The following is a 27,962-nucleotide window of genomic DNA, read 5'->3' as shown; positions in this document are numbered from 1 at the left end:
GCCGTGAGTCTTGGGACTGAGGTTATGAACTAGCCTCTGTATTCAATGGGCAGCTTGTACCGAGGGCAGGGCCTCCGGGTGAGGAGTTCATGGTGCCCAGTGTTCCTAAGTAGATGGGGAACGATGTGGTCAATGTGGCCATGGGGCCGATGTGGTTTTGTACCAAAGCGCAGATGTTAAGTGACTTGCTCAAGGCAATGCAGAGCTGTGGTTGAAAGAACCCAGGAGTCCTGCCTCCCAGTCTGATCTCTATCCCACTAGACAATGGTCAGTCTTGAAACATTGGTTGAGGAGCCGGCGTCCCACTTCCTGGTTAAATGAAAGAGCGCCACCGGGCTGGAGCATTATTGCCTTTGACCTGACACTTCCTTCCCCTGGTCCTGTATGAATAACCCAGACCAGGTGACTGGGGCTAGGCTGTAGCATCTTCTTAGCCAGCGCTTCTCAAAGCTGGGCTGCCGCTTGTTCAGGGAAAGCCCCTGGCGGGCCAGGCTGCTTTATTTACCTGCCGTGTCCACAGGTTCGGCTGATCGTGGCTCCCACTGGCCACGGTTCGCCGCTCCAGGCCAATGGGGGCTGCGGGAAGCGGTGCGGGCCGAGGGATGTGCTGGCTGCCGCTTCCCACCGCCCCCATTGGCCTGGAGCGGCAAACTGCGGCCAGTGGAAGCCATGATTGGCCGGACCAGGTAAACAAACTGGCCCGGCCCGCCAGGGGCTTTCCCTGAACAAGCGGTGGGCCGGCTCTGAGCAGCACTGTTCTTAGCAGTTCTCCTGTGTGTTTGCCCCTTTAGTAGAGGCCTCTGTCTGCTCATTCAGAGTCTGGAGTTGAGTGCACAGGACACGTCTGACTTGGAAGATGATCAGCTGAAAGCTAAATGCTGGCGCGATCAATAGAGTCCTCTTAGCCGCATATTGATTTTTGGACTGAGGACTGCAAACCGAGTCTTTCCAGAGAAAGTTAGGAGCTAGTTCCAACTTGATCAGCTGTTTGCATGACTGTCAGAGGTTGTAGGGCTGTTCTGTGGGGAACAAAGTGTCCTGCATGTGAACACAATCGACAAAGAACAGGAAATACTGCACAACTTTCAATACAGATCCCAGAAACTGCCTGCTTTCCACTGACCTCTAGATATCTTCTGCCTCCTGGAGTGGAGTGTATGTAGCTGTTAGAAGACTTGGTTTTTTTTCCATACTGTACCTTTAAATTTCTACATCTGCCCAGTGGTGGGGCAGCTGCCATTTTGTGAGGCAGGGTTGGTGCAGCATGTTAAAAGAGAACACACACTGTGCTCTCTCCTGAAGAATGGGCTTTGTTGGGTCTTGGTCTTTTCCCTGAATCTGAAATGTCCTCTCCACTGGTGTATATGGCTGCTCTTGCATCTGTCAAACATATCAGAGAGGGTTCCCAAAGCAATGCTGGAGATCAGCTCAGTCTAGTTCCCAGCATAGTTCTGAAGCTCTAATCTTGAATCCATCAACACCAACTCTAAATCACCAACACCAACTCTTAGAGACCTTGTAATCTGAGTTACGTCTTAACATCTGTGTACTGCCGCTTTCAGAAGATTACTCACCTTGTGATTGTTACTTTGTATTTATTATTTACCTGGTCATGGACCAGCACGCTCCCTGTGTGAGGTGCCATACAAGCACAGAACAAAAAAAGTGCCTCTCCCCCAGAGATGATGGGTAGGGTAGGGATTGACTGGGACAGGCCTTGAGCATGAAGACGAGCAGCTTGTATTTGCTGCGATAGAGAAGGGGGAGCTAGTGGAGGGTTACGTGGTCCAAGCAACAGGCTAGGGAAATGATCTTAGCAGCAACATTGTGCATGGAAATTAGAGCGTTCTCCCGACCCCACATCAGGTCTCATCCCTGGACCCACAACTTCACTGGGGCCCCCACATCAGTTCTGCTCCTCCAAAGCACTCACACGTACATTCTCCCCCTCGCCAAATAGCCATTCTCCCCCCACGCACACATCTCCAACACCCTGGCATGCCCCCCAAATCAAATTCTGTCCCTTAGCCCCTCCCCAGCAATTCAGCCCACGTCTCAGTTCTGCCTGCTAGCCCCCCAGAACAGCCGTCCTGTAGCCTCCGTCGTTTCTGGGAGGTGCTGAGCCCTCTGCAGTCCAGGAGGCCGTTCCCCAAGTTCTCAGACCTTTACCGAGCTCAGTGAATGAATTTCCACCTCTGACTCGGGGAGAGGCCACCTGTCCGCAGCGAGAGCCGTCCACTCTGCCGCTCACCTCTGCTTGGGGACTGCGGGTCCCGACACATGCGGTTGCTATGATACAACGAATGTTCCTACGGCGATGCGAGATTTGTGCAATTCCAGCTCATTGTGGCAAACTCTGATCGGTGGAGAACAGGAATAAACATCTCTGTCGGCCAGACGTGGGCTGAGCTTCGTGCCTTCACTGGGCCCCGGAAAGCCTCGTGACAGAGCCGTGCTGAGCTCAAAAGACCCTCTCGTCTCAAGGAGGCCCAAATACGGAGCTGCAGGTCCAGCTCCATCCCATGAGACATCGAGACGGGTCAGAAGATCCCAGCTCACCGGTTCCCCAATGCAAGCAGTGACTCGAAGCGTGTTCCAGACGCTGTTTCAAGATGATACTTTGGCCCTGTCTGCTGGTGTGCCTTGACGTTAACGACCCAGTCCCTGGGAAACGCAGCAAGGGGAAGGCTGAATTCTGGGCTGCTTCCGAGTGTTACACTACATAGGGTGGTGTAGTGGGTAGGAAAGTGGCCTGGGGCAGGAGCTGTGGAAGATCCTTAAAAGTGAGGAAGCCACCTGACCCGTGGCCCCGCCCCTTCCCATGAGGCCCCGCCCCATGCTGCCTCTTCCCCCCAAGACTCCGCCCCCCATTTGCTCATCTCTGCTCCCTCTCCCCCTTTGCTCTCCTTTACAGCCAGTAAAAAGTGATGGGCCCATGGGCCCCTACTTCTGAGGCCCCTGGCCTGGGGCGCCTAGCAGTGGGACCCTGCTCTCCACTGTGGCTTCAAGGCACTAACTGTAACACAAGTAATACAGACTTACTTTGTATAGAGACAAGGTGCGGGAGGTCATCCCTTTTCTTGGACCAACTTCCATTGGAGAGAGAGAGAGAGACGCTTTCAATGTCTATTTCTTTATATGTATTCTAGGTGCACTGTGCCACCCTTCCGGGCAGCTGCATCTGTATTTCCTCCTTGTGATCCACCAGGGGCTTCCACTCTTAGGATCCTGCCTCCCCCCAGCCATCCCCTCCCTTGGGTGGAGACCTAAATCTTTCTCCCTTCTGACTGGGGTCTTTCCAGGCTGCACAGTTTCCTGCCTATGCCGTGAGTTCCCCAGCAAAACAGACTGCCTCCGCCAGCCTGCTCTGCTTTCTCCTCGGAGCCTGGAAATCGTGTCATTGCCCACCGTTGCGATCCCACGCAGCCCTTTCTAAGGCCACATCTCCACTACCATTTATGCCGGCCAAACGTATGTCACTCGGGGGTGTGGAAAAAACACTCCCCCGAGCGACATAAGTTTCGCCGGCACTCGTGGAGGTGGTTTTATGATGTCGAGGGGCGAGCGCTCTCCCGCCAGCACAGCGCGGCTGCACGAGTGATCTCGCAGTGGTGCAGCTGCGTCGCTGTAAGCCCAGTAGTGTAGAGATGGCCTAAGCAAGCCCATTTATTCTTAAGGTAAAAGTGCTACAGAGAAAACACTAAAACAATAACAGAACCTTCATGCATGCTACTAAGCTTACCAGGGATTGCCCCAGCTCCAGCAAGGGCTCCGGCCGGTGATCCGTCCTTCCCACCCACCAAGGGGGTTCTCTGAGCTCAGACGTTCATCACAGCTGTTCGCTCAGAACCAGCACACCCATCAATCTGTGAGTTGCTTCTTTATAGGCCTTTTGATCCTGGGAAGAGGCCATTCCTAGACCTAGGGCTCCTCCCCAGGGCAAAGCTTGAAAAGGTCCGCTCTGGAGGTGGGTTCATTCTTGTCTTAGCCCATTGGCTAAAAGAGCCCTTTGAAGCTCATAACACATGTCTCCCAGGCAAGTGACCTACAATTCCCCCCTGTAACACACGGGCATTTTACGTTTGAATACAGTGAGCTCCCAAGGGACTTGAATTGGGTACGGTTTGTCCGGGGTTTCACACTACAGACAGTCAGCACACCGGCCCTATGCATTACGAGCACAAGGAGCTGACTGTTTGAATTTGTGGGGCTGTGGTTCCTTTCTCCAACCTTTGATTGAGCTCTGCTGCCGAAATATGCCAGGCCTTTCGGCTATATGTAGCCCTGGTGCTAGCACTAAACTGTCCTTTTCTGGTCACCCCCTGCCGTGCAGTGCCACTGCTGTCGATTTGGCCGGCCGGGACCCCCGCACAGCAGGAATTGCATCATTGCTGTGCGGGAGAGCCCGCCTGGGTTGCTAGCTCGGTCCGATGCAGAGAGGTGAGGCCATCGCCCCGTCTGCACTGGTCTAGCGCTTCTGCATGAAACAAACCCAGCGGCGTGCACACCCAGTGCCTTCGTAGCACCGGTTTAAACCCACTGACCCCGCAGTGGTGTCGTGGGAGCAGAGCGCCGCTTGGAGGCCTGCTTGCCCCCTGCATTCCTGGTGGGTTTTTCTGTGGGGGGAAGGGCATGCCCAACCTTTCATCTTGCTGCCCCTCCACCCCAGATCCTGCAATGAGCTCCCACCCGACTGGATCTTCCCAATTCTGACTGCCAGGCGTGGTGGAAGCACTATTAAACCTCCTGCCTCAGGGCTTCAGCTGACCTGTAGCTACAGGGGATCAGGATCCGAGGAGTGAAGTTCCGGAACAGCCTTCCAAGGGGAGCAGTGGGGGCAAAAGACATATCTGGCTACACTTGCGAGTTACAGCGCAATAAAGCAGCCCCGGGCGCACTAGCTCACTCCCCGTCCACACTGGCAAGGCCCGTAGAGCGCTCTGACTCCGCAGCTGAGCGCTGCTGGTACTCCGCCTCGGCGAGAGGAATAACGTTTGCTGCACCTTGGCTACAACGCCCGGGCGTCAGTGTGAACGGGGTGTTGCGTTACTGTGCTCTGATCGGCCTCCGGAAACGTCCCATAATCCCCTTAAGTCAAGTGGCCACTCTTGTCATTGCTTTGAACTCCTGTAGGAATGCGGAAATGCCCTTTCAACGCTCCGTTTCTGACAGCCGGCATGCAAGCCGTTACTGTGGAATGCTGTGTGTGAGAGAGAGAGAGAGAGAGAGAGGCGGGGGTGTCTGCTGCTGTCTGAACTTACAAAACAGCATGCTGACATGCTCTCAGCCCCCCCAAACCCCACTCTTTCTCCCCCCACATACACACAACACACTCCCTGTCACACTCCACCCCCCCCCCATTTGAAAAGCACGTTGCAGCCACTTGCATGCTGGGACAGCTGCCCATAATGCACCGCTCCCAGTGCCGCTGCAAGTGCTGCTGATGTGGCCACACCAGTGCGCTTGCAGCTCTCAGTGTGGACAGACTGCAGCGCTTTCCCTCCTGCGCTCTCCGAAGGCTGGTTTAACTCACAGCGCTCCATATCTGCAAGTGTAGCCGGGCCCTAAGCTTGATACGTTTCTGGCGGGGGTGGTATGATGCGATAGCCTAATTTTGGCAATTAATTGGTCTTTGACTATTAGTGGTAAATATGCCCAATGGCCTGTGATGGGATGTTAGGTGGGTTGGGATCTGAGTTACTACAGAGAATTCTTTCCTGGGTGCTGGCTGGTGAGTCTTGCCCACACGCTCAGGGTTTAGCTGATCGCCATATTTGGGGTCGGGAAGGAATTTTCCTCCAGGGCAGATTGGCAGAAGCCCTGGCGGGGGGCGGGGGGCGGTTCGCCTTCCTCTGCAGTGTGGGGCATGGGTCACTTGCTGGAGGATTCTCTGCACCTTGAAGTCTTGAAACCATGATTTGAGGACTTCAATGGCTCAGACACAGGTTTGATACAGGAGTGGGTGGGTGAGATTCTGTGGCCTGTGATGTGCAGGACCTCAGACACTAGATGATCATAATGGTCCCTTCTGGCCTCAAAGTCTGACTCTAAGGGTACGTCTTCACTACCTGCCATATCGGCGGGTAGCAATCGATTTCTCGGAGTTCGATATATCGCGTCTCATCTAGACGCGATATATCGAACTCCAAACGCGCTCCCGTCGACTCTGGAACTCCACCACCGCAAACGGCGGTGGCGGAGTCGACAGGGGAGCCGCGGACGTCGATCCTGCGCCGTGAGGACGGGTAAGTAATTCGAACTAAGGTAGTTTGACTTCAGCTACGCTATTCGCGTAGCTGAAGTTGCGTACCTTAGATCGAACCCCCTCCCCTAGTGTAGATCAGGCCTAAGTGTAGACAAGCCCCTGGTCTGTTATAATTTTTGCACCTCCCTTCTCTGGGGCACCCAGAATGTCCTGTGTCGAGCAGGATCCTGGTGGTTTGTAGACAACTTTCATTTTTTTTAGCACTGAGTTTTTCACTCCCGGTAAAAAAGAACGAGCTCCGGCAGCAGCTGCTTTACCGCCGGTGCTACCTGCCTGGAGGGAGCGGATTCCACTGCCGCCTTAGCCTGTGATCCTCCGCACTGTTGGTCCCACCCAGCAGGGTTGATTCTCCACACGGGCTTCCCGATCGCCCCAGGAAAGGCTCACCCTGGCTGGGCTTTCCCTGCAGCAGAGCCGGCTGCCATGGGACACTGACCGCATCCTAGTGACTCGCCCTTTGCAGCCTTCTGGGAAGCCAGAGGGGCAAAAAGCTGAAGAGGGGGAAACAGCCTGGGAGAAATGAAAACCCAGAATCCTTTGAACCCATTGCTCCAGCGTGAATTTAACACTGGCCGCTGCAGGTGCATGAGCCGATCTGGGGATGGGAGCCCAGGAAGGCACCAGATGGTGCTGTAGTTGCTGATTGAACCAATGCTGTGCCCCTATACATCAGCTTTCTCTTGGGGGGGACACTCGGGGCCTGATCCAGAGCCCACTGAAGTCAACGGGAGTCATTCTGTTGATCTAAACAGGGATTGGAGAAAGCCCTCGACTGCAGCGTGAACGTGCCTGTGGATAGTATCTGGCAGAGAATACATGCACGACTCCTACCCCCCCCCCGTTAATGGAGCTGGGTCTTCAGTGCAAGCGGCAGGGCTAGCGCTTTTAGTGCTGAATTTTCAATGAGCCTTCTGGGCAGATTTTGTGACCTTGCCAGCACCGTGTGATCACCTTCCTTGGTGACACCGACAGCAGCGGTCTGTCTCGAGTCATGCACAGCCCAACGACCCAGAGGAGGATAGGCAGAGATGCTCTCAAAGCACCATATCTGTGATGGCAGCATGCTCGGATTTCAGGAATTGAGGACCATCTTCCAGTTTCTTACCAGAACGGCGATTGATCGTCTCATTCAGTTCAGCAAAATTTGCAAGCACCGCAAGCCGTGCGGCAATCATCCAGCGCAGGGGCGTAACCAGCACTAGATATCCACACAATTAGTGGTGTTGGTGCTGTTCCAGTAGGTCGCGTGGAAACTGGTATCCTGAAGCCAGGCCTGGTGGCAGCATTTGCCCCGGTCACATTACAACTGAAGTAAAACCGGTTGGGATGCATCATGAATAACGGCCCTACCAAATTCTGGTCAATTTCACAGCCCTAGGATTTGAAAATTAGTCAGTTTCACGTTTCAGAGGTTGACATCTGAAATTTCAGGGTGTTGTAACTGTGGGGGTCCTGACCCAAAAGGAATTGGGTGGGGGTGCAAAGCTGTTGTAGGGCGGTCATGGGAGTGCCACCCTCACTTCTGTGCTGCCTTCAGACTCGCCTCTGGATACTTCCCACTGCTGCAGGAAGTTCCTGTCCCTCCCCAGCCTGGCTGGGACTAGCAGCTAGGAGCCCCGGCTGGGGGTAGTAGACTGTAGTAACTTATTCCAGTCACACAGCTGGTCCTCATGACTCCCGCTCCGCTGCTTTGAAAAGGAGACCAGTTTCCCATGATGCACCGAGCGACGGTGGAGGCATCTGGAAGACGAGAGGGGGCTGTGAGGCGGCAGGATTGAAGGAACCTGGCAGCAGGAGAGTGGGTGTGAGGATGTGGGCGGGTAGAAGTGAAATCAGGAGCTCGTTCCAGATGTGGAGGCAGGCAGTGCTGTGGAGCAGGTGTGTGGATGTTGGGAGGGGGGGTCTCAGGGCTACCATGCAGGTCCGAAAGCTAAAACCTCACCCCTTGTAACGATGCTGCCTTTGCTAGGACACAACTGAGAGTATCAATACAGGACAAATTGCTTACAGTAGGGCAGTTCCAGCCCAAAGCCGGGGGTCCTTTATGATTAAGGCGCCAAACCAGGCAAACAGAGAGGACTTTGGTGTTACCCCACGGGCTAACCACAGGTCACACAAGCAATTCCCTTAGACACTCCAGTTTCCCAGTATCACAACCAGTGCCACTCATTATGGGGATGACTGGTTATGAAAACCAACACCCCCAGTAAAAGAAAAAAGGTTCTCCTGATCCCAAAGGACCAAGTCCCAGACTCAGGTCAAATGATAACTTAGCTCTTACCCAGAATACACGCTTACAGCCAATTCTTCTTAAGTAAACTAAAATTTATTAAAAAAGAAAAGAGAGAGAGTTGATTGAAAGATCACTATAAATACAGATTTGAATTCAATTTCTTGAGGTCCAGATACCTAGCAGAGATGGTGAGTTTGTAGTTGCCAAAAGTCCTTTTAGAAATAGTCCATAGGTTATAGTCCAATATCCATATTCAGGGTGACTCTAATCAGTGACTGGGGATCTCAATTCTTATGGCTCAGGGTTTCCCCTTCTTGAAACCCAAAGCAGATCGGAGATGAAGGATCGTGTCCCTGGGTTTTTATACATTTCCAGCAGCCTCTTGGCCTGAGAAAACAATAGGCTTAACTTTCCGTCTCCCAAACATTGTGGCAATTAGCATAGGGTAATTTATCCATTAAATAGTTCAGATACAGGTTTCAAGCTACAAATACAAGCTTCAAAGAGACACATAGACAATAATACTATTTCACTCAAGTGTCTTCCTTAAATGTTCATACCCTTTTTTTTGATCTTTGAATCAAAGCCATAGTAATAGACAAGACTTGTTTGCCTACATCACAAGACCTGAGCGCACAGCTCCCCTTCTACCTCTAACAATGCCGGCGGCATTTCTAAGCTCTATTCGTTTACAGATCTTCCTAACAAGTCTTTAAAGTTTGGCCATGGGTCAGGTCAGTCTGCGAGTTAATTAACTTTCTTTCTGGCCCTGTGTCACCTTTCAGTGAGATATTAGATTACACTTGTAAGGTGACACCCCTCTAAAATGATCAGCTGAGAGACAGCAGCCTCCACTTGGCACCTGGTTTTCCATTGTGCAGCCCCCTGTACTAACGCTGCGGCACGGGAATGGAAGTGTTTCACAACCGCTTAGCACAGGTGTGAACGGCTGCACCAGACGCAGGGCAAGGTAGGGGAAGGAGCTCTCTCTCTCTGTCTGCAGCCAGGGTCTCACCAGAGAAGCTGCTCATGTCTGTAATGCAAGCGAGACGACTGGTTCCTGCTGGAACACCTGAGCAGCTGCAGCTCACTGAAATATTCCCCCCCTGCATAGTTATGAGAAAGCTGCAGGCGGCAAGGCTCTCTCAGGTGAGAGACGCATGAAGCTTATTTCTGCTAGACACAGGAGGGTGGGGGATACCCACCTCCAACCCTCCACCGTCACCCCCGCCTGAAATCCAGAGATCTGAGCCGATTACACTGTTAATTCATCCTAGCAGCTCCCTGACAAGCGAATCACCTCAGCAGTTCCATAGGACTATGAAATCCTGCCGTGCCTTTCATCCTAATTTCCAGAATCCGAGAGGAGCCGGCCCAGGCATTTCCATTAATTACAGTCAGAAGCAGAGAGACTGATTTGCTCGGAATTGCCATGGAAAGCGTGACAGCTCCCAAATTCAGATAGGAACATTGAGGCTAGAAAATGGGAAAAACTAGCCCCCTCCCCTGTGACTAACCGCCAGCGTTGGTGGCTTTTGGAAGAGGCCTATGTGTGGGTATTATGGGTCCGGTGGTTCTTTTTGCAGGAGAGTCATAGGCTACCTGCCGCTCTCCTGGCCAGATCCCAGCGTGGCTCCTGGTTTTATCCATTCCCTCTGCTCTGCCAGCTGTGCGTCGTTATACGTCGCTGGGCAGCTGCCGTGCTCCACCCCAGCTACGGCGGCACGTCGGTGGGAAAGCCCTGCTCCAGGAGGAGTGGCGCTGGCCAAATGCAAGAGAGGGGTCCAGTCTTTGGGGGGGTGCTGGGGAGGAAAACGAACGGGTTCCTGCAGAAGATGGGCTTTCTGCCCCGGCCTCAGCTTCTGTTCACCCAGGGGGCAGGGCTGGGCTCAGGGAGGTGGGTCAGGGAGGTGGGGGCAGCAGCCCTGGGGTGGGGGGAGCTTGAGGTTTCTCTGGGCTGCTTCTCCCCCCCACCTGCTCCTCCTCCTTTCCTTGCCAAACTGGGGGGCAACTTCCCTGTCTCTGTTTCTTTAGATGGGGAGGTCTGGGGGCTCTCCCGTATTGCTGGCCCTGGCTCCAGCAGGGTCGGGGGCAGCCGTTAGCAGGACCCCTGGCATCAGAGGGGGGTAGGCTTAGAGAGTGGGGGAGCTGAGAGGCCCCGGGGAGATTGTGGGTCATGTTTTGGGGACTGGACCCCTCCCTGCCTCCCAACCGCTGGACTCTGCAGGTGGGCATGACAGCGGCACGTGACACTAACGAGCTGTTTGCCTACTGCTCGCTACTGCCCGACCTGGCAGCCCCGTGGAATGGCAGGGCCCCGCCCCTCGGGCACACATATAGGAGCTGGGCATCAAAGGGGCATGGTCGCATGATCGATCTGTGCCTGTCACGAGCTTCACAAGGACAGTGGGGTTCACTCCTCCTGCCGCCAAAGCACTGGCCTCTCCCTCATGAGCTCAAGGAGAATCCCCTATAGCTGTTAGCAGGATAGGATCTATGACACGCGGCTGCTCCACTCTCGTTCCGTCTGTCCGAAAGCAGTGGTGCCCAGTATGCTGTGTGAAGCTGTCCGTTGGAAGGCCTGCTGGTGCGAGCAGTAACTCCTTAGCTTGGCCAAGGTCTCGGAGACCCGGGGGTGGAATTCGCGAGAGGCATGTGTCTGCTCCTGTGTCCGTTCAGCCGTTGGATGTGACCATCCCGGGGTGCGTTGCAAAAGTCACAGCCACAGGACGCTGACGCGGCTTCTCTCCAGCTTGCAAGCCGGCAGGAAGCAGGGGAAATGCCTTTGAGAGGAGGTTGCTTGTTTCCTTGCCCCGGGTGCGTTTCGTCTCTCCAAACACCCCGCGGCTCTCCTGCCTCTGCTGGCGTCTTCCAAGCATCTAGCTGCTAGCCCCGTCTGTGCCCGGCCGCAGGGTCACGGCAGCCCAATGTGAACCAGCGGCGGGTTTGGCGCAGTAGCATCTATCTGCCAGGCCACTGCCACCATCTCAGCTGGGCTCCTCCTTGCTGACCCTGCGCTCCCAGGAGGGGCACGGGGGGGCAGCAAGAAACCTGGGCGGCTCTGCTCCCTCCTGTGAGCAATGGGGATGGCTCGTCTGCTTCCATCCGCCTCCCTGCTGGAGCCAGGAGAGGAGACCCTGCTGCAGACCACCCCACTCCCCGGCCAGGGAAAGAGAGGGAAGAACCCCAGGGGCTGAAAGGGGAGCAGAGCTGAGGCTGGGGGGCCAGAATCGATCAGGGGATTGGGTGCAGACTTAAGTGCTGGGCCAGGAGATGGGCAAATATTGGAGTGATTGACGCCCCCCCACCACTTATTTTGTGCCCCTTTAAGTGCTGGGTGGGGGGGATGTCAGGGAGCCTGTGATCTTGACTGTGTGGGCAGGTTTATGTTGGCTCCAGCCGCAGCATGAGTTAGAGCAGCTATGGGGCTACTCTAACTTACACCCGCGGATGATCAGCATTGTGGAGCAGTGTCTCTCCCCCCCACACCCCTTGTGCTCTCCCCTGCCATCACCACCATCCCGGGGGCAGGCGCCAGAGAGGGCTCCCCCAAAATGACACCGGCTGAGAGCTCCCCCCTACCAGGGGACTTTCGGCCGGCTAGTTGCCGCCAGTATCGGGCTCAGGCAGTGCAGGGAAGTATGGCTCAGCATGGCTGCTTGGGATCTGTCGATTTGGCCCATTTCACCAGCCCCCGTGAAAGCAAAAAAGGCTGCAGGATCCTTCCCCCCTCGGCCCTCCGAACACGAGTCGCAGGCAGTAGGACTGAGGCAGGAATTAGTCTGGCCCAGTCTTTCCCTTCCCCCTCTCCGTGCATGGGGCCAGCATGTCAGTAATTTATTTCTCAGCAAGCAAACTCGCTTCTGCACAAGTAAACAGCTGTCCAGAACGCAGCCGCTTGTGTCTGGCTGGCTCAGGGCCGCCCGGAAGCAGCCAGCAAGGAGAGTGCCTGCTTGGGGAAGGCCGCTGGAGCAGGTCTGGTTCCCTTAGGAGGCCTGGAGTTCGGGGTTTTAAGAAGCAGGGAGAAGCTGCCAGAGCCCCTGGGGAGGGGAGGCAGTGGGGAAACCCTGCTGGGAGGAGGAAATAGCCCTAGGGGGCAGTGCTCAGCCCAGCGTGTGGGGGTAAAGCTGAGGAGCAGTGAATTTTAGTGGGGCCCGAGGGGGGTGGAAGGATCCTCAGCTGCTTCGTGAGTGTGGATCCTTGAACCTCTTAGAAGGGGACAGAAGCGGGAAAAGGGGTCCTGGCTGGATGGTAGGCCCTGAGTGTCCCGGATGGAAACAGGCCATCGCAGAGCCACAGGGGCAATCGCTGGGAGGCGCTGGAGACAAAGATCCCTTCAGCACCGTGACCTGACAGCAGGGAGTGCTGCAATGGTGGGTGGCTCCACATACAGCACCCTCACCAAAAAACGAGCAGTGTAGCATCCCTCGCTTGTTAGCAGCCACGTGCCATTACGAACAGGGCCGAAAGAGGGAACTGGTTGCGGAGTGTATAGCGCCTGTTTTCTGTGTACTGTGCCTTTAAAGGGAGAGGAGCCCCCACCTGGTGGCCAGCCGCTGAGGCTGCTGCCATTTTGTGTCTCCAAGTTTGCAGAAGGTTGCGGTGAGTTACACACTGCGCTCTCTCTGGATCAGAGACTTACTCCTCAGTCCGGAAGGGGCCTCCCTCGCCATGGCAATGCCTGCTCTGCTCTTTGCGGACGGGAGAAAGGAGCCCAGTGAATTAGCTGTGTCCAGATTGCAGATTTAATTTCCAGTCCTTAAAATTCCCAAAGGAGAGAGAGCAGGGTGGCAGCTCCGCTCGGTGCTCTGAGGCAGGCTTGGCAGCGTCCAGATGCAGCGCGTGCTGGGTGCAAGCCAGCTGCTCCAGCTGTGCTCTCCCAGAAGCCCATCTGAAGCTCAGTGAGGCTGGAGGAGCTCCCAGATGGTTTGCTTACCGCACGGGCTGCCTGTCCCTTGGAGAGCTGCAGCTGTAGGTTTGTAGTGCTCCTCTGATCCTGCAGGCTGCTGGAGCAAAGGCAAACAATGCTGATTTGAGACAACCCAATGCGCTGTATTGAATTCTCTGCTGGGCTATGCAAAGAGCAGGTCGGTTTCCACTTTGCCCTGGAGAGTGAGACCAGGTCCAGTGTAAATCCCACAAAACTGGATATGATCTAGCAACAAGGGTAGCAGAATCCCAGATAGCCCATGGTCCCAGATGACTTGGGACCACGGAACCCTGCAACCAGCTACATGTAATGAACATGCCTGAGGTGTCCCTGAATTATCAAAAGCTTTCATAAGCCCCCCAGTGATTGCTCTCTGGCCACTGTTGGTTCCCAGGGTAAAGCCTTGAAGCCTGATGTCCCTTTTAACTGGAGTTACTCAGCAAAGGGACTCTGGCGGTTCTGTTCTATATTTCATCTCTCATTTTCCATCAAAGGGTCTCAGTTAAAAAGTCAAAGCTATTTTTTCCCCAGCTGTTCCTACTGCAAACTCCCCTCCCCAGCTCTGCAATCCCAGCTGGGCTCGTCCAACCTCTCGCACTAGCCATAGCGATAAAGGATCTTGTCACTGGAAGGTTGTGTGGCTGGGGAGAGGTAGCATTGCAGCCCCCGGCTTGCTCTCCCAGAGCTGGGCTGGCGGAAGTTAGTTGCTCTGCGTCACTGGAGAGAAGCCACTCAGGGCCCCCGGGGAAACGCACACTGTCTAAGCTGATGCTGTAGGTTTTATTCACATAGGGTTGCTTTGGGGTTTTTTAACTCTAACGGCGCTTCAATGCATTTGTGCTAATCGCATCCCCCAGACGTCATAGAACAAGGCTGTACGTGGGTCCCTGTAAATAAACCAAGGCGCTTGGCGGAGGTGTGCCTGCCGCACCTGTAGGCAGACGCGAGAGCCAGCAGTGATGTGACTAGCTCCAGTAGCGAGAGCAGTGATGCTGCGGCAGCACTGGCCGGCCACAGCCAGGGTCCTGTGGGGGAACTTGTCCAGCCCGGGCTGCTGCAGCTCGACGGCTCTTGGTACCCGCGCTCGTTAGATCAGTGCTAGCTCGGAGGTGTCCCGCTTGCATGGTAGATCTACGCCAACCTGCAGTTTAGGCCCTCGCACCTTAGCAATGAGTGTGGTGGGATTTGGTGGTTAGCGCACGGGACTGGGAGTCGGGAGACCTGAGAGCTGTTCCTGGCTCCGCCAGTGATCTGCTGAGTGACCTTGGGCAAGTCACTCCGCCCCAACACCGTGTGCCTCAGTTTCCCTTCCCTACCCTTTGTCTGTCTTGGCTACTTAGCCCCTAAGCTCTTCAGAGGCAGGAACTGCTTCTCGCTGTGTCTGGGCAGAGGCTGCTGGGATGCAAATAATTATAACCTAGGCCCTGATCCTCCATCTGTCTATCTCAGGTACTGGCATAGCCGATCACCACAGTGTCTGAGCAACAAACAACCTGTAGTGCCTTTATCCTCGCCCCCGGCAGGCAGGGCCGGGCTCTTACCCCATTGCAGAGATGGGGACCTGAGGCCCAGAGAGACAGAGGCCGGAGCTATGCCGCACCCCGGCGCTGGCAGCATGCAAGGCCCCCTGTAGCTACGTGCCAGCGCACTGCCCTGCACCGCTACATGTCAGTGGAAGGCTCTGGTGGGGGGCGGCAGCGGGGTGCTACGCTGCTAAAACAGCCGTGTAGCTGGGGGAGGCGGTGCTCGGGCCGCATGGAGTGCGTCCCTAGGGGCTGGGGCATGGCTCGGCCCGCCTGGTCTCGCCCGCTACGCTGCTGTTTATACCCAGCTTGGGGGGCGTGCAGCGTATGTAGGCTTCACGCCCCGGTAAGGGGCAGACGGTGGAGACCAGAGGTCCCCAGACTGTGGGGTGAGCCCCCCTAGGGGCGCAGAGGAACATTCTGAGGGGCTGTGGCAGGGCTCGGGCCAGCCCCCGGCGGGGAGAGGGGAGGGGGTGCCACCCGGCCCTGCTCCCGCTCCCAGCTGTGCTCCGGCCCGGCCCCCCACCCGTGGCCCCTGACTGCAGCTCCATTCCCGGCCCCACTCATGGCCCTAGACTCCCCCGCAGCTGTGGCCCCAGCCTCGGCCTGCTTACCCCCATCCACATCTCCCCTCCCCTCCCCCCCGGAGCCGCAGCCCAGCCCCAGCTCGGGGGGAGGGGCACGGACGGGGTGGGGGGACGTGACCCTGAGAAGTTTGAGGACCACTGATGTAGCCCTACCCTAGGGTCACCCTGGAAGCCTGTGGCTGAGGAGAGGCTTAACCCCGGGTCCGCCACGTCCTGGCTAGCGGGGCTAACCCCCGGGCCAGCCTTCCTCTCAACCAGCTCGGCACAGGGAGCCAGGCAGGGCCGGGCCCCGCAGAGCTCCGGCAGGGGCCAGCACGTTTCACCCCGGAGCTGGACCCAACCCACGTGGCTGTTTCCTTGGGAATAGCGTTAGTTACATAACGTGCCGCCCTCGCTCCGGTGCACACACTGCTCCAGTGACTCTCTCTAATGTGCCGTGGCAGCTTGGGCCAGCCACGCTGCCTGGGATTCCGCCGGGCACGTGACACATTTATGGCACGGTGCACCAGGGCAGGCTTTGCACGCACAGATCTCAGCATGGGGAGAGGCGGGGGTGCCTGGCAGCCCGTCCTGCCCCCAGCTTGCTGCAGGGGCCTTAACTCAAGGCAGGGGATGGGTCCCTGGCTCTGGGCTGTCTTCTCCCAGGAGTTCCTCTCCGGAGACGAATACAGGTTCAGGCTCACAGCGATTCCTTGCTGATGTCTGCGAGCCATCTGGGTTGTGGGGAGCAGTAGATTGGGTGAGGGGGGCAGGGCTGGCCATAACTTCTACAATCTACCCCTGTCCTCCCTAGGCAGGGCAGGCTAGTGGAGAGGGCACTGGGTTGGGATTCAGGAGACCTGGGTGCTAGCCCCAGCTCTGCCAGAGACCGGCTGGGTGACTCGGGGCAAGTCTCTTCCCGTCTCTGTGACCGTTTCCCCTCCCGCCCTGGGTCCATCCAGCGGATGGGAGCGGCTCTGACTCTTGGCATGCGTTTGCACCAGGGGGCTGGGACACAGACAGTAATTAGTGCTTGGACGCGGAGGCTGGAATTCCTACAGCTCGTTAGCTTTTCATCCCTCCCCTGTGGGTACCCGGCACCGTTCCAGGTACGAGGTCGCTTGGGTGAGAGGCCAGATTGGGGTGTTAAACACCCAGTTCTCCCTTTCCAGCCTTTTTTTGCCCTTTAATTCTGGCCCTTCCCTGGCGCTCAGCTGCCCTGTTTACGCTGAGTTCTGCTGGCGCTAGACCAATCCTGCTGTTTCCGAGGCCGCGTCAATATGTGCAGCACTGCGCGACTGGACCGATCCAGCTGTGCCGGTGAGGCGTGTCTGGTGAAGCCCCTCTGTGCCAACAGGAGAGAGCGCTCCCGTCGGCATAAAGAAACCCACTTCTGCAAGCAGCAGAAGCTACGTCAGCGGGAGAAGCTCTCCCACCAACATAGTGCTGCGCACACCGGTTCTTATATCGGTGTAATTTATGTCGCTCAGGGGTGGAATATTCACGCTCACGAGTGACATACGGTTTGCCAACATAGGCTGTAGTGTAGACATCGTCTGAAGGCTAGGAGGGACCATCAGATCCTCTGCTCTGACTTTACGTATAAACAGAAGCCAGAGAATTGCATCCTGGCGCTCCTGCATTGAGCCCAGTAACACGTGTCTGGCTAATGCAGATCTTCCAGAAAGGCACCCAGTCTTGATCTGAAGATTTCAAGAGCTGGCGAATCCACCACTTCCCTTGGCAGTTTGTTCCAGTGCTTAATCATCCCTGCAGTTAAAAATTTGTGCATCGCTTCTCATTTGAATTTGTCTGGCTCTTGTCTGCCTTTCTCTGCTGTAGGAAAGAGCCCTTTAGTACCTGAACGTTTTCTCCCCATGAAGGTACTTAGACGCCATAATCAAGCCACCTCTCAGGCTTTTCGATAAACTGCACAGATTAACCCTTTCTGTCTCTCACTGTCAGGTATTTTCTCCAGCTCTTGGATAATTGTTCTGGCTCTTTTCTGCACCCGCTCCAGGTTTCAGTGACCTTTAAAACATGCAGCCACCCGCATTGGACACAGAATTCCAGGTTCGGTCTCACCAGTGTTGTAGATGGAGGTGAAATCACCTCGTTTCTCTGACTCACTGCGCCCACACGCACAAAACTGCTGGTCACTGAGTCCATAGATTAACTCGAATTCTTTCTGTAACTTCATGGACACGCTCCGATTCCTCCCTCTGTTTCAGGTTTAAATCACGCTGTCAGTGCGCCACTCAAGCGATAGACGGTGCAGCAGGGGTTAAACAACCCTACCGCTCACTTCTGTGCTATGATGTTTAATAATCTTTCCACCTCTATTTGGAGTAAACAGAGACCGCCGAGCAGGCGGTACAGAGAACTGTAGGCATGGAAACCCCCACTGCAGTCACAGCGCACTGCTCGTGATCCCCAGAGCATCGTTTGGTTGAATGACTCTGGCTTCACTTTACCATCTGCCACTCGAGGGTATTTATCTGCCTCCCGGCTCCCGTAGGGTCCGAGCACCGGGCAATCTTGAACGTGTTCCCTGTTGCACAATCCCGGGCAGTAGGGAAGGGCTGTTCGCCCCGTTTGCAGATGGGGACCCGAGGCCCAGAGAGGCTGAGGGCCAGATTTACAAAGGTATTTGGGAGCCTAGCAATGCAGATAGGTGCTTAGTGGGGTTTGCGGAAGTGTCTAAGCAGGTAGGTGCCTAACTCCCATTGGAAGTCAGTGGCAGGTAGATGCCTAACCCATGTCAGTGCTTTTTGTGAAATCCCACTAGGAGCCTAAATACCTTTGAAAATCTGAGTTGCCAAGGTCCTGCAGGGAGCTGAACCCTGCTTGCCAGAGTCCAAGTTACCAGCTGGGACCCCCTAGCAAGTCCCGGGGTGGGAGCTAGGGTCTCCGCTCCTGCGTTGTCTCTTGAGAGTCAGCCAACGGGCGGTTTGCTGTCCTGCCGACAGGCAGGCCCCCTCTTCTTGAATCAGCCCCATGTTTTCTTGTTGCGACTGGACAAACGTCCAGACTTTAGAGAGTTCATCATTTATTACAGGGCCGCCCCGCATCCTTCACACAACTCACCGGCAGAAATCCAGCTTGCTCCGGCTTCTCGCGGCCCAACGTCCCCCAACGTGATAAAGACGATGCGGCCCCACTCCGCCGTCCCCTTTGCAAAGGGGCACTGAAGGGATCCAGCCACTTATTAACCCCCGCCAGGCTGCCCGTTGCAACTGCTGTTACCCTCAGGGCTGTGGTGCCACCAGCGCAAGCTGCCAGGAACGTTTCAAGGGTGCTAAGGAATTGCCGTGCTGGGTGACTTCCTAACCATTCCCCGAGGAGGATGCAAAGGAGGAAGGGGAGAAGAGGCTGATGCAATCACATCTGCACCTCTGCCGCAGGCCACGTGCTTGGGCTAGGATGGCCAGGCATCAAGTATAAGATCTTGGGCCATGAGCCTTTGAGAGCATCAGTCTCATAGGGCTCTAAGAGGAAGGATGGCCCAGTGGTTAGCGCACTAGCCTCGGTCTTGGGAGATCTAGGTTCAGTTCTTCGCTCTGGATGACTTTAGGCAAATCACTCGGCCCTCTCTGCCTCAGTTTCCCTTCTGTAACATGGGGATAATCCATACCCTTTGGGGATGTTAGGAGGTTAAACAATGACCAAAGATTGTGATGCATTCAGGCCCTGTGGCAATGGGTGTCACGTAAGGACTGCAGTGCTTACAGGGAGCAGTAAGGACCTGGGACAGATCTTATACTTTTCCCCATCACTGGAGTATCATCCCCAGCTGCTGGAATTGGTGGCACAAGACTCTCAGCTTTCATTTGAAAGAAAACCGTGTTCTAGCCCACGTGGTTGCAGAGAAAACCTTGAGAACGTGACTCTGGTGCGGCTCCAAGGCGAAGAGAAAGATCCCCTATGTTTATTGTGGTTTTAAATTTCAATCTCATGATTTTCTGGGGCCTGACTCATGATTTTTGACTGTTTGGGGCTGGCAACACCCCAAAGCCCCACCACCCATGTATCCAGAAGCAGCTGAGGAAAAGGTGGTCCCAGCAGACACGTACTTTGCCTGTATGGGCTAAAGGAAATGAGACTGGCCAGTGTCCCTGGAGAGAGCACAGTGTGGACGACTCATGCTAACAGCGGCCATTTTGAATGGATTCATGGGGGACATGCCCATGCAGACAGGCTGCAGGGCCGGAGACAGCATTGAGTTCCCATAGCCAGGTACAGCACAAGAGCTGCCTGCTGAGTTCATGGCACTTGCGCTGTGGGCGAGGGGCTCTGGTTCATTGGGGTTCTCACGCCCCTGAGTTCAGGCCCTGAGACGGCTGCTCTGATAGGCCGAGTGCGCCAGGTGCAGCTGCTTTCCCGCAGCCCAGAGAAACTGCCTGCAAGCGGATCTGCCGGAGTCCCATGCCCAGAGACCTAGCTCAGGATTCGACACGAATCCCTGGGTGCTGTAGCTGGTTTCCTTCCATATCTTGTGGGGATTTGCCCCAGTGTAGAGCCTGGATGTGGGGACGCCAGCAGCGACTGCTCGCTGCATTACACACAGTCCAGGAGCTCTCACCCGTCAAGCCACCCAAGGGTGCTGCGAGGGTGAATTCAGGTTTGGGCGCAGTTCGAGACCCACGGAAGGAAGGCACTACAGAAACGCAAAGCCCACTCCTAGCTAGGTCTCCGCAGCTGTCCCTGTTGTGCCTGCCCCCAGGGGCTTCACAGAGGCGGCAGCAAAACACAGTCCCTCTCCCCCGCAGCGGAGCTACAGAAGAACCCCCATTAGAGTTAGCGGAATAGGACCTATGACCCAGATCAGATACACTCACCACACTATTGATGCTGAGGGCAGGTCAGAGGCCAGGAATGGCTCTGTAGATATTTCTGCAGGATGGAAATTGTAAGAGGTAATTAACTAAACAGAAGGCTAGGAATAAAAACCAGGCAGACAAGCAGCAGGAGACTCCTTTGTTGGCATAGAGCTTGACAAAGCCCTGGCTGGGATGATTTAGTTGGTGTTGGTCCGGCTTTGAGCAGGGGGTTGGACTAGAACCTCCTGAGGTCCCGTCCAACCCTGAGATTCTAGGATTCATTGCAGCAAGCCCTACCCATGCCATGCCCTCTTTGGGCAGATCCCCGCTGGCACAACTTGGTACCGCCTTTTCCAGAAGCCTGGCACAAAGCAACCCCCGCCTGAAGGGAACACAAAGGACACCCTTGTGTGTCTGCTCACGAGCCCTGGCTCAGGATCTGGCCCCAAGACTCCATGGGCCAGTTACTTCTCAGCCTCTAGGTTGAGGGTGACAATGTGGGGCCCAGCTGTGGGGTTGGTTTTCATGGCATGGCCACTAGGAATGAGACTTGAGAACCCCCGTCCCCGCAATTCATTCCACAAACAGCCCAAGCAGATGGCAGTGATTGTCAGCCACTGAGGCCCGCGAGATGAAAGGCTCCGACCCACAGAGGCACCCAGTCCACGTGAGCGAGGCTCCCACGTCGACGCACAGCACAACCTCCGATATAGCCATATACGTAGCGCACCCAACGAGTCGTTCGCTGGTGACACCCTAGGACTCCCTCCCTCCTTGCCGTGGGATCGCGCCAGCCCTGGCGAATCGGAGCCCATTATAATAACAACGCCACTTAACGTGAGTCATTTCTCCTGGCAAACTCGGCGAGGAAGCCGGCTCCCCGGAGGGCTGCGTTGCGCTGCTGAAAATAAGCACCCGGATGAAATGCGTCACCAGGCCCAGCTCTAAGCTGGGGTTGAGCAGGCAAAGCGCTCCAAGATGGGGTGCTCCCATGACAATGTGAATTCTAGCAGTCTGGCAGCATGGGCTCCTGGGGCCGGGGTGCAGAAAGTCGTCTAACCTGCGGCAGGGAATGGGGAGAGGAGGGGCACGCAGATCTGATACATCCCTCTCCTCCCAGCCCTCTGCAACATCCACTCAAGTTCCTAGCCCAGCGCCTCTGGTCCTTCCTTTAGGGCCATTAGAATAGCAAAGCCGAGACACTTAGGCGCAAAGCCTGAATTCACGGCCCACACACGGTACCTGGAGTGTGCAGCAAAACAGGTGTACGCACTAGACGGGGCAAGCAAGAAATGTCTCCTGGCATCCGTGTGGATTTGTCCTTCCCTGACACATGCGGCTGCTCGAGGGGGAAGGTCCGGCTCAGCACAAGGCGGAAGAGAGGACAGACACTGCCCGTGCCCGTAGCACAGGTATTAATAGCAGCCTAGGCGGGGTGGCGTTGCTTAGGTGAGTGGAGCCAGGCCAGAGTCCTAGGGCGTGTCCCCTACACAGCTCCGGGGCTGCCCGAGCACTGCCTGCTGTGTCAGTGGCGCTATTTGCACGAGAACCTGTGACAAAGGGTTTTGGGGGGGCATAGACGTCACGTGTCTCTCCCAACACCTCGGAGAGTTAATGCAGAGCCTAGCCTAGGGTCTGGGCCAAGGGATGGGAAGGGAGCCAGATGGGTGGTGTTTCAAAAGCCATCTGCTCGCTATGCTGTGCTCCTGCTTTGCTCTCAGTGGGCTGGTTCGGGTCACTGGATTCACCGCTGGTCACAGCCCCCGAAGGGAAGAATTGACGCGTCCCAAGGCCAGGCGGACCTGCTGGGGAAGCGTGGTCAATCCACAGGGGGCAGTAGCACAGGATTGGGGCTAAGGGTGGAGAATTGCAGGGGGAAGTAAAGGCACAAGGCCAGAGACCCGGGGTCGGGGGGTAGAGGTGCTGCTAGCCCTGTAACCAGGACAACGTGCATTCGGGCCCTGTGACCCAGGGTGTCCAGAGCAATGGATAATTATACCTACCCCACTGCTCTTCCCTCTCCCCTATGCAACCCCTTTTCCTGCCCCAAAGGGCTCAGGGGTCAAGGCCTCTGGAAAGATCCAACCCAGCATAGAAGTGAAGGGGGTATGGTCCAGTTTTGCCAACCTCATGTGGTTGAAAATGGTGAGTCGGGCCCCTGAAATCATGGGATTGGCTTAAAAAATCATGGGATTTTCGTTTTAGAGTAATAGATGTATGAGCCATTAGGAGTCACATGGTCCAGCTCTTGTGTCAGCAACAGAGAAGGTTGGAAACTTTTTAAAACGAGAGCTGAGATTCTCAATCACCTGAGTCCAGGAGCTGGGGCTTTAAGAAAACTTCCACTAGCACGAGACTCGGGATAAAATCCCAGCAGTTGGCAGCACTTGTTCCTCTGTCTTTTTATGGGTTACTTAGCAGAGGGGGATGGTCTTGGTGTATTTACATTATTTATGACTCCAGTATTGACCCTTCGCCTCTGATCAGCCTTTGCTATTCTCTCCACCTCTCTCCCCACCCTCGCTACTGATGGCAACATTGAAACTGGCCCCATCAGCATTCCTGCCTGTATTTGTAGGGTCTGATAGGCAGTGGGCGTTAGGACATGAATTCAGCAAAGCCGTGAAGGACACGATTCAGAACATACTTAGATCCCACTTAAGCGTGCGCTTAAAGTTAAGCATGTTTAAGTACTTTGCTGATCAGGGCCTTGATATAAACACATGGCACAGGGGTAGACCCAGGTATCTGGTGAACGGGGGCTTAACTCTGCCTCGGTTTCCCCCTGCCTGTTTCCCGTGTGCTCTAACTTGCTTAGGAAGCAAAGTGACTGATGTCTGAGGCTTGGCGTGTTTCCCACACTCCCCTCTTTTGCATCTGCACAGGCTCATGTGCTCAGCCGAGATTTCTGCCTCCCGTTTGGCCCTGCTCCCTGAAGTGCTGCTATAGCAGGGCAGAGCGGTGGTGTGTCTCCTCGGCTAGCTGCTGCCTGCTCGTGGAGTCACTGGCTGTGAGGCAGCCCTTACTGACGGCATGGGAAGAGCTTTCTGCGGCAGGGATGCTGCGATTCTTGGTTTCCCGCCTCCCCCTCCCAACCCAGGCAGGCGGCGGGGCCCGCGGAGGTGAGTCAGGGGGTGGAGGTGGCACTCTGTCCCCACGCCCCGTCGCCTGGGGCTGAAGCCTGGTCCTTGGCAGACCCCCTGAAACCTCCTCGCGGCCCCCCAGGGAGCCACAGAGCCCCGGTCGAGAACCAGTGCCTTAGTTAACCAAGCATTAGCTTTAACCTAGCTAGCGCGGGTAACAACGGCAATGAAGACGCAGGGGTGGGCGTCCCAAGTACGTAGCTGGGTTTGTACCGGGACGGCTAGGCCACGCTCAGGCTCATGTCACCACATCCCTACCTCTCTAGGTTACAGCTCCCGCAGGGATGTGCCTACCTGGGCTGGAGTCACTGCTTAACCTGTGGTGTAGATGCAGCCAGAGAGTCGGGGGGTGAAAGTGACCGGGGGGGGCAGAGGGGTGATTTGGGGGGTGAGGGGCAATAAAATGGCTGGCGTTTGGCAGAAGTCCCAGCCCTACGCTTGCCTGGTTGTAACACGCCTCAGAGAACGGTCCAACAGCCAGAGCACTGAATGGGACTCAGGATGCCTGGGTTCTATTCTGCATAGGTTCTCACGCCACCCTCGTTGCTGGGGTATCCGAGCACCTTCCAGTCATACACTGAGCCATCTGATTAGCATCTGTCATGTGGCTGTGCCGCTAAACCTCGCACGAGGCACGTCCCTGCCCCGAGCCTCAGTTTCCCCTGCCACCCTTGGTCGGTCTCGTCTGTTCACACTGTACGCTCTCAGGGGCGGGAATTGCCTCTCACCATGTCTGTGGACAGTGTCTGGCACAATGGGGCCCTGATCTCTGTTGGAGCCTCTCAGTAGGTTTGAAGGAGGGTTTCAGACTCCTCCCCGAGCTCTCCCTGCATGGCGTACTGTAGTTCAGGCCCGTGGGCTGCCCACACCTCTCCGATCACTGTGACTTCTACCCTCAGATGGTGACCACAAGAACCCACCAGCTATCGGCCCATGCGGGCGTGACCCGGGGGAACCTGGCTAAACTCAACCATCTTGTTGTGGGTTGGTTCCCCCGCCTCTGGCTCTGTTTCTGAGCCCCGTGGCCTTATGGTGTTGCTGCCACTGGGGGGCTGAGACAACCAGACCCTGCTGCTTTTCAGGAACTGGCCCCGAAAGGGTCGGGCGTGTGTGTGTGTGGTGGGGAGAGGTTTTACAAAATAAAACGCCTTGGACAAGATACAAGGAAATGCAGTGGCCATCCCCGGGAAGACCCCGCAGCTCAGCCTGGCCCAGCTGGGATTAGCTCCCAGAGCTCTTCCAGAGCAGCCCCAGGGAAGCAATTCATCTAACGGGATTTGGGTAATCCCCTGCTAATCCTCTCCCCTGCCCCATCTACCTGTGCCTGACCCTTCTGTCTGGATCAGCTCCCCTCCCACCCCGGGCTCATTTTTCTCTCCTCCTTTCCCCTCTCCCTTCCTCCCCTCGATGCATCTCTCCCTCCCCTCCCTCGGCCTTGTCTATTTTTACCCTCCAACTGGGCCCGAGGCTCCTCCTCAAACCCTGAGCCAGGCCGTGCCCGCCTGCTTTTCACATCCTCTTCGCTCTCTCTGCGCTGCGTGCGGCTCATTCCCTCTCTCCTTCCCAGGCTCCCTCCCCACGCCTGGCTCCCTTCTGCTGCAGCAGCGAGGAGACCTCTAGATCAGAGCCAGCGAGGAGGTGTGTCTACTGACATCACCCTAGAAATACAGTGCAGCAGTGCAGGAGCGCAAAGGGGTCTGTGGGTGGGGGGAGCGTGAGCACTGCACGACGGACGCTGCCTTGGAATCTCTTCCCCCAGAAAGGGGAGGCTGGGGGCGCGGGCAGCTTCCCAGGCACATCTTTCCCTGCTCTCCCCGGCTGGCAGGGAGCCCCGGGCAGCTGCAGGCGGCCGACGGAGCCGGGACACGCCTGGCACCGAATGGTAAGAGGCATGCACTTTTCCAGGAGTTGCAGCCCCATGGGTAAGTTGTTGCAGCCGGACGCAGGCTGCGCTGGTGGAGCGATGCCTGTGGCATGGAGAGGCGAGGGTAGGACGCAGATCTGTGCGTGTGTGTGTTCGAGGTGGGGGGAAGCCGCCGTCTCTCCATGTGGCTAGCTATTTTCTGCTCCTCAGAGCTGTGCACATTGGCGGTGGTGGGCAGCGGAGGAAAGGGGAGATGAATGACTGGCTGTCTCTCACAGACGGGCTTCTCTCCGAAATGCCTGGGCTGTAGCCAGACGCTGCGTGGAATCACTTCGCTTTGACTTGACGTGGGCAGTTGTCTCCCTGAAGTGATTTTTGAAATGTACCCCCCCCCTTCAAAAAATTCCCCATCTCCGCGTATTTAACCAGATCCTGGCACGGCTTTTTGGCAGCCCTCTGGAGGAGTGTTGTGTGCTGGGAGAGGCATATTAACGACTGTCCTATGGCGAGAGGGCACCATGCCCAGTCTCTCCTCCTTTACAGCCGCATGGCCCCGCTTTTCCTGCCTGCGGTGCCTCATCCCTGCGGACGCGGGACCTGGCTGAGACGCCCGTGTCTCCCGCAGTCCCGGTGTGGCATTTTGGGTGGGAAGCTGGGCTCCGTTGGTGCTTTGAGATGATGATGATTTAAGCATTAATACGCTGTCTCTCTCTCTCTCTCTCCCGCAGGGCCGGACCGGGCAGGCGATCACTGAGAGGACGGGATCCCAAGCAGCGTCGTCCGGGAAGACGGAGCGCATCCAGGCTGGCGGGCGTAGCGGGAAACGTTTGATTGCACCCGAGCTGGGGGAGAGACGGGCGACCGCAATCTCCTCCCCACGCGCACAGCTGGCGGCGGATGGCACTGGGATTATTACGGAGGGCTGGGCTGATGGCTGCATGCGCTTGACCCCTCGGGGCTGCCTCTGATCCCCGCGCTCCCGGAGTGGGAGGCTGGCAGCCGGAGCTGCGACTCTGGGGCTGCCCGGGGGGGGAGAGTTAGACATTCTGGGCACAGCTCTACCGACCTCCTCTTTTCGCCCCTCACAACCCAGCTCTGATCCCAGCCCACTGCCCTTTCTCAGCCCCTCCCAAGGCCCGCTGGGCCCGGCGGAGAGCGCGTGGCGTGCGAGTGACCCCTTGCTGCCAGCTTCCCGCCATGGCCTCGTCGGACGGTTTGCAGTACCGCGCGCTCTACGAGTATCAGAAGGGCCGAGAGGAGGACCTGGCGCTGTGCCCCGGGGACCTGGTCACCGTCAGCAAGGCGGGACTGCTGGGCGCGGCCGACTACCAGGAGGGGGACGAGAGGCGCCCCAAGGGCTGGCTGAACGGCTTCAACGAGCGCACCAAGGAGCGGGGCGACTTCCCGGGCACCTATGTGGAGTACCTGGGCCCTGTGAGGATTGTGCCCAGCGCTCTCAAGGCTCGGCCCAGGCCTGTGCCCCCCACCCCCACCAGCCAGCTGTGGGGTGAGTACCAGCTGGGGATGGGGGGGGCTGCGTGTGATGAGTGTGCTCCCCTCCCCCCCGGGTAGCGGCCTCTCAAAACTCCTCAGAGCGGATGTTGTGGGGAGCCACCCACGAGGCCCCAGGCTAAGGTCAGCCGCCCTGCCCTGAGAGCCCATCTCCCAGGGAACGCGGGGACCCCCTGCCCACGCACCCCCTCCTCTTTGGGGGCAGGGCTACGTTCAGCCAGCTCCCACGGTCTCCACGTGGGGGGAGGTCAGGCAGCTGGGCCCCAAACCCCATGGGCTCTGTGGGGCAAAACTGGCCCCTGCCCCCAGAAAGCGGTTGCTAGGCAAGCCGTCAAGCACGCCTCCGGAGGGGGGAGAGGGGAGCGGGGTGGGGGACGTGCCTCCAAGACGCCTCCCCCAAGCTCGGCTTTGCATGTAGAAAGCAGGGGCTGGCTGGACATGTGGCTCTGGGTGGTTGAGCCCAACCGGACACGTGTTCCTAACCGGCGGCGGAGGCTCAGGAGCGACGGGAGCCGGCTGGGAGCACGCTGTGCCGGGGGGCATTCGCATGGAGTCCTGCCTGGGGTCTCATAGTCAAGGTCTGTTAGAGGCCTCGATACGGGTCGCGCACTGACTTTCTACGGGGTAGGACTCTGCTGGCCTCAGTGGCGTCACTCCTGATTGATTTACACCGGCCTGCGTGAGATCCGGTTCTGGCAGGGTTGGCTCATGGAGCAAGCTGGCATGGGGCGACTGGCTGGCGTCACGGGTGACTTTGAATCACCACCAAAGCTGGGGCAGGATGGCGCTGCTAGCTCCACTGTGGGCACCCGGATTTGTGGTGTTTGCCAGGTAGTCCTGCCTCCCAATCCTCGGCAGAAGAGACTGGGGCTTCCTTGACACCGGGGGAATTAAGTCATCCAGGGCGCTCTGGATGCTTGGGCTGCAGTTTTCCTCTGGGAAGTGGGATTACCTCTGCGGGGGGGATAAGGGACGGCAGACTCGAGAGCTCCCTCAGGGTCCCAGTGGAGACGCACGCCAGCCCCAGAGGTCAGATCAGCTCACAGTTTGCGGGGCTCGGATCTGGGCGGGGGGATGCGGTCGGTTTTGTTCCGAGCGTGTTGCGA

The 27,962-nt window shown here is 56.8% G+C and overlaps 1 protein-coding gene across 1 annotated transcript in view; it reads left to right on the top strand.

Moving 5' to 3' along the window:
* The window catches only part of LOC123375765 (phosphatidylinositol 3-kinase regulatory subunit alpha-like), a 291,825-nt gene that overhangs the window by 26,977 nt on the left and 236,886 nt on the right, over positions 1-27,962 (top strand). Inside the window, exon 3 of the mRNA XM_045027009.1 lies at positions 26,073-26,851. Within this exon, the coding sequence (XP_044882944.1) occupies positions 26,542-26,851 (310 nt within the window). The 5' untranslated portion in view covers positions 26,073-26,541. The remainder of the gene's footprint in view (positions 1-26,072; positions 26,852-27,962) is intronic.

This window comes from Mauremys mutica, chromosome 8, assembly GCF_020497125.1.
Source record: "Mauremys mutica isolate MM-2020 ecotype Southern chromosome 8, ASM2049712v1, whole genome shotgun sequence".
Taxonomy (NCBI): domain Eukaryota; kingdom Metazoa; phylum Chordata; order Testudines; family Geoemydidae; genus Mauremys; species Mauremys mutica.
The sequence above is the reverse complement of the archived record's forward strand: the minus strand, read 5'-3'. Positions and strand labels throughout refer to the sequence as shown.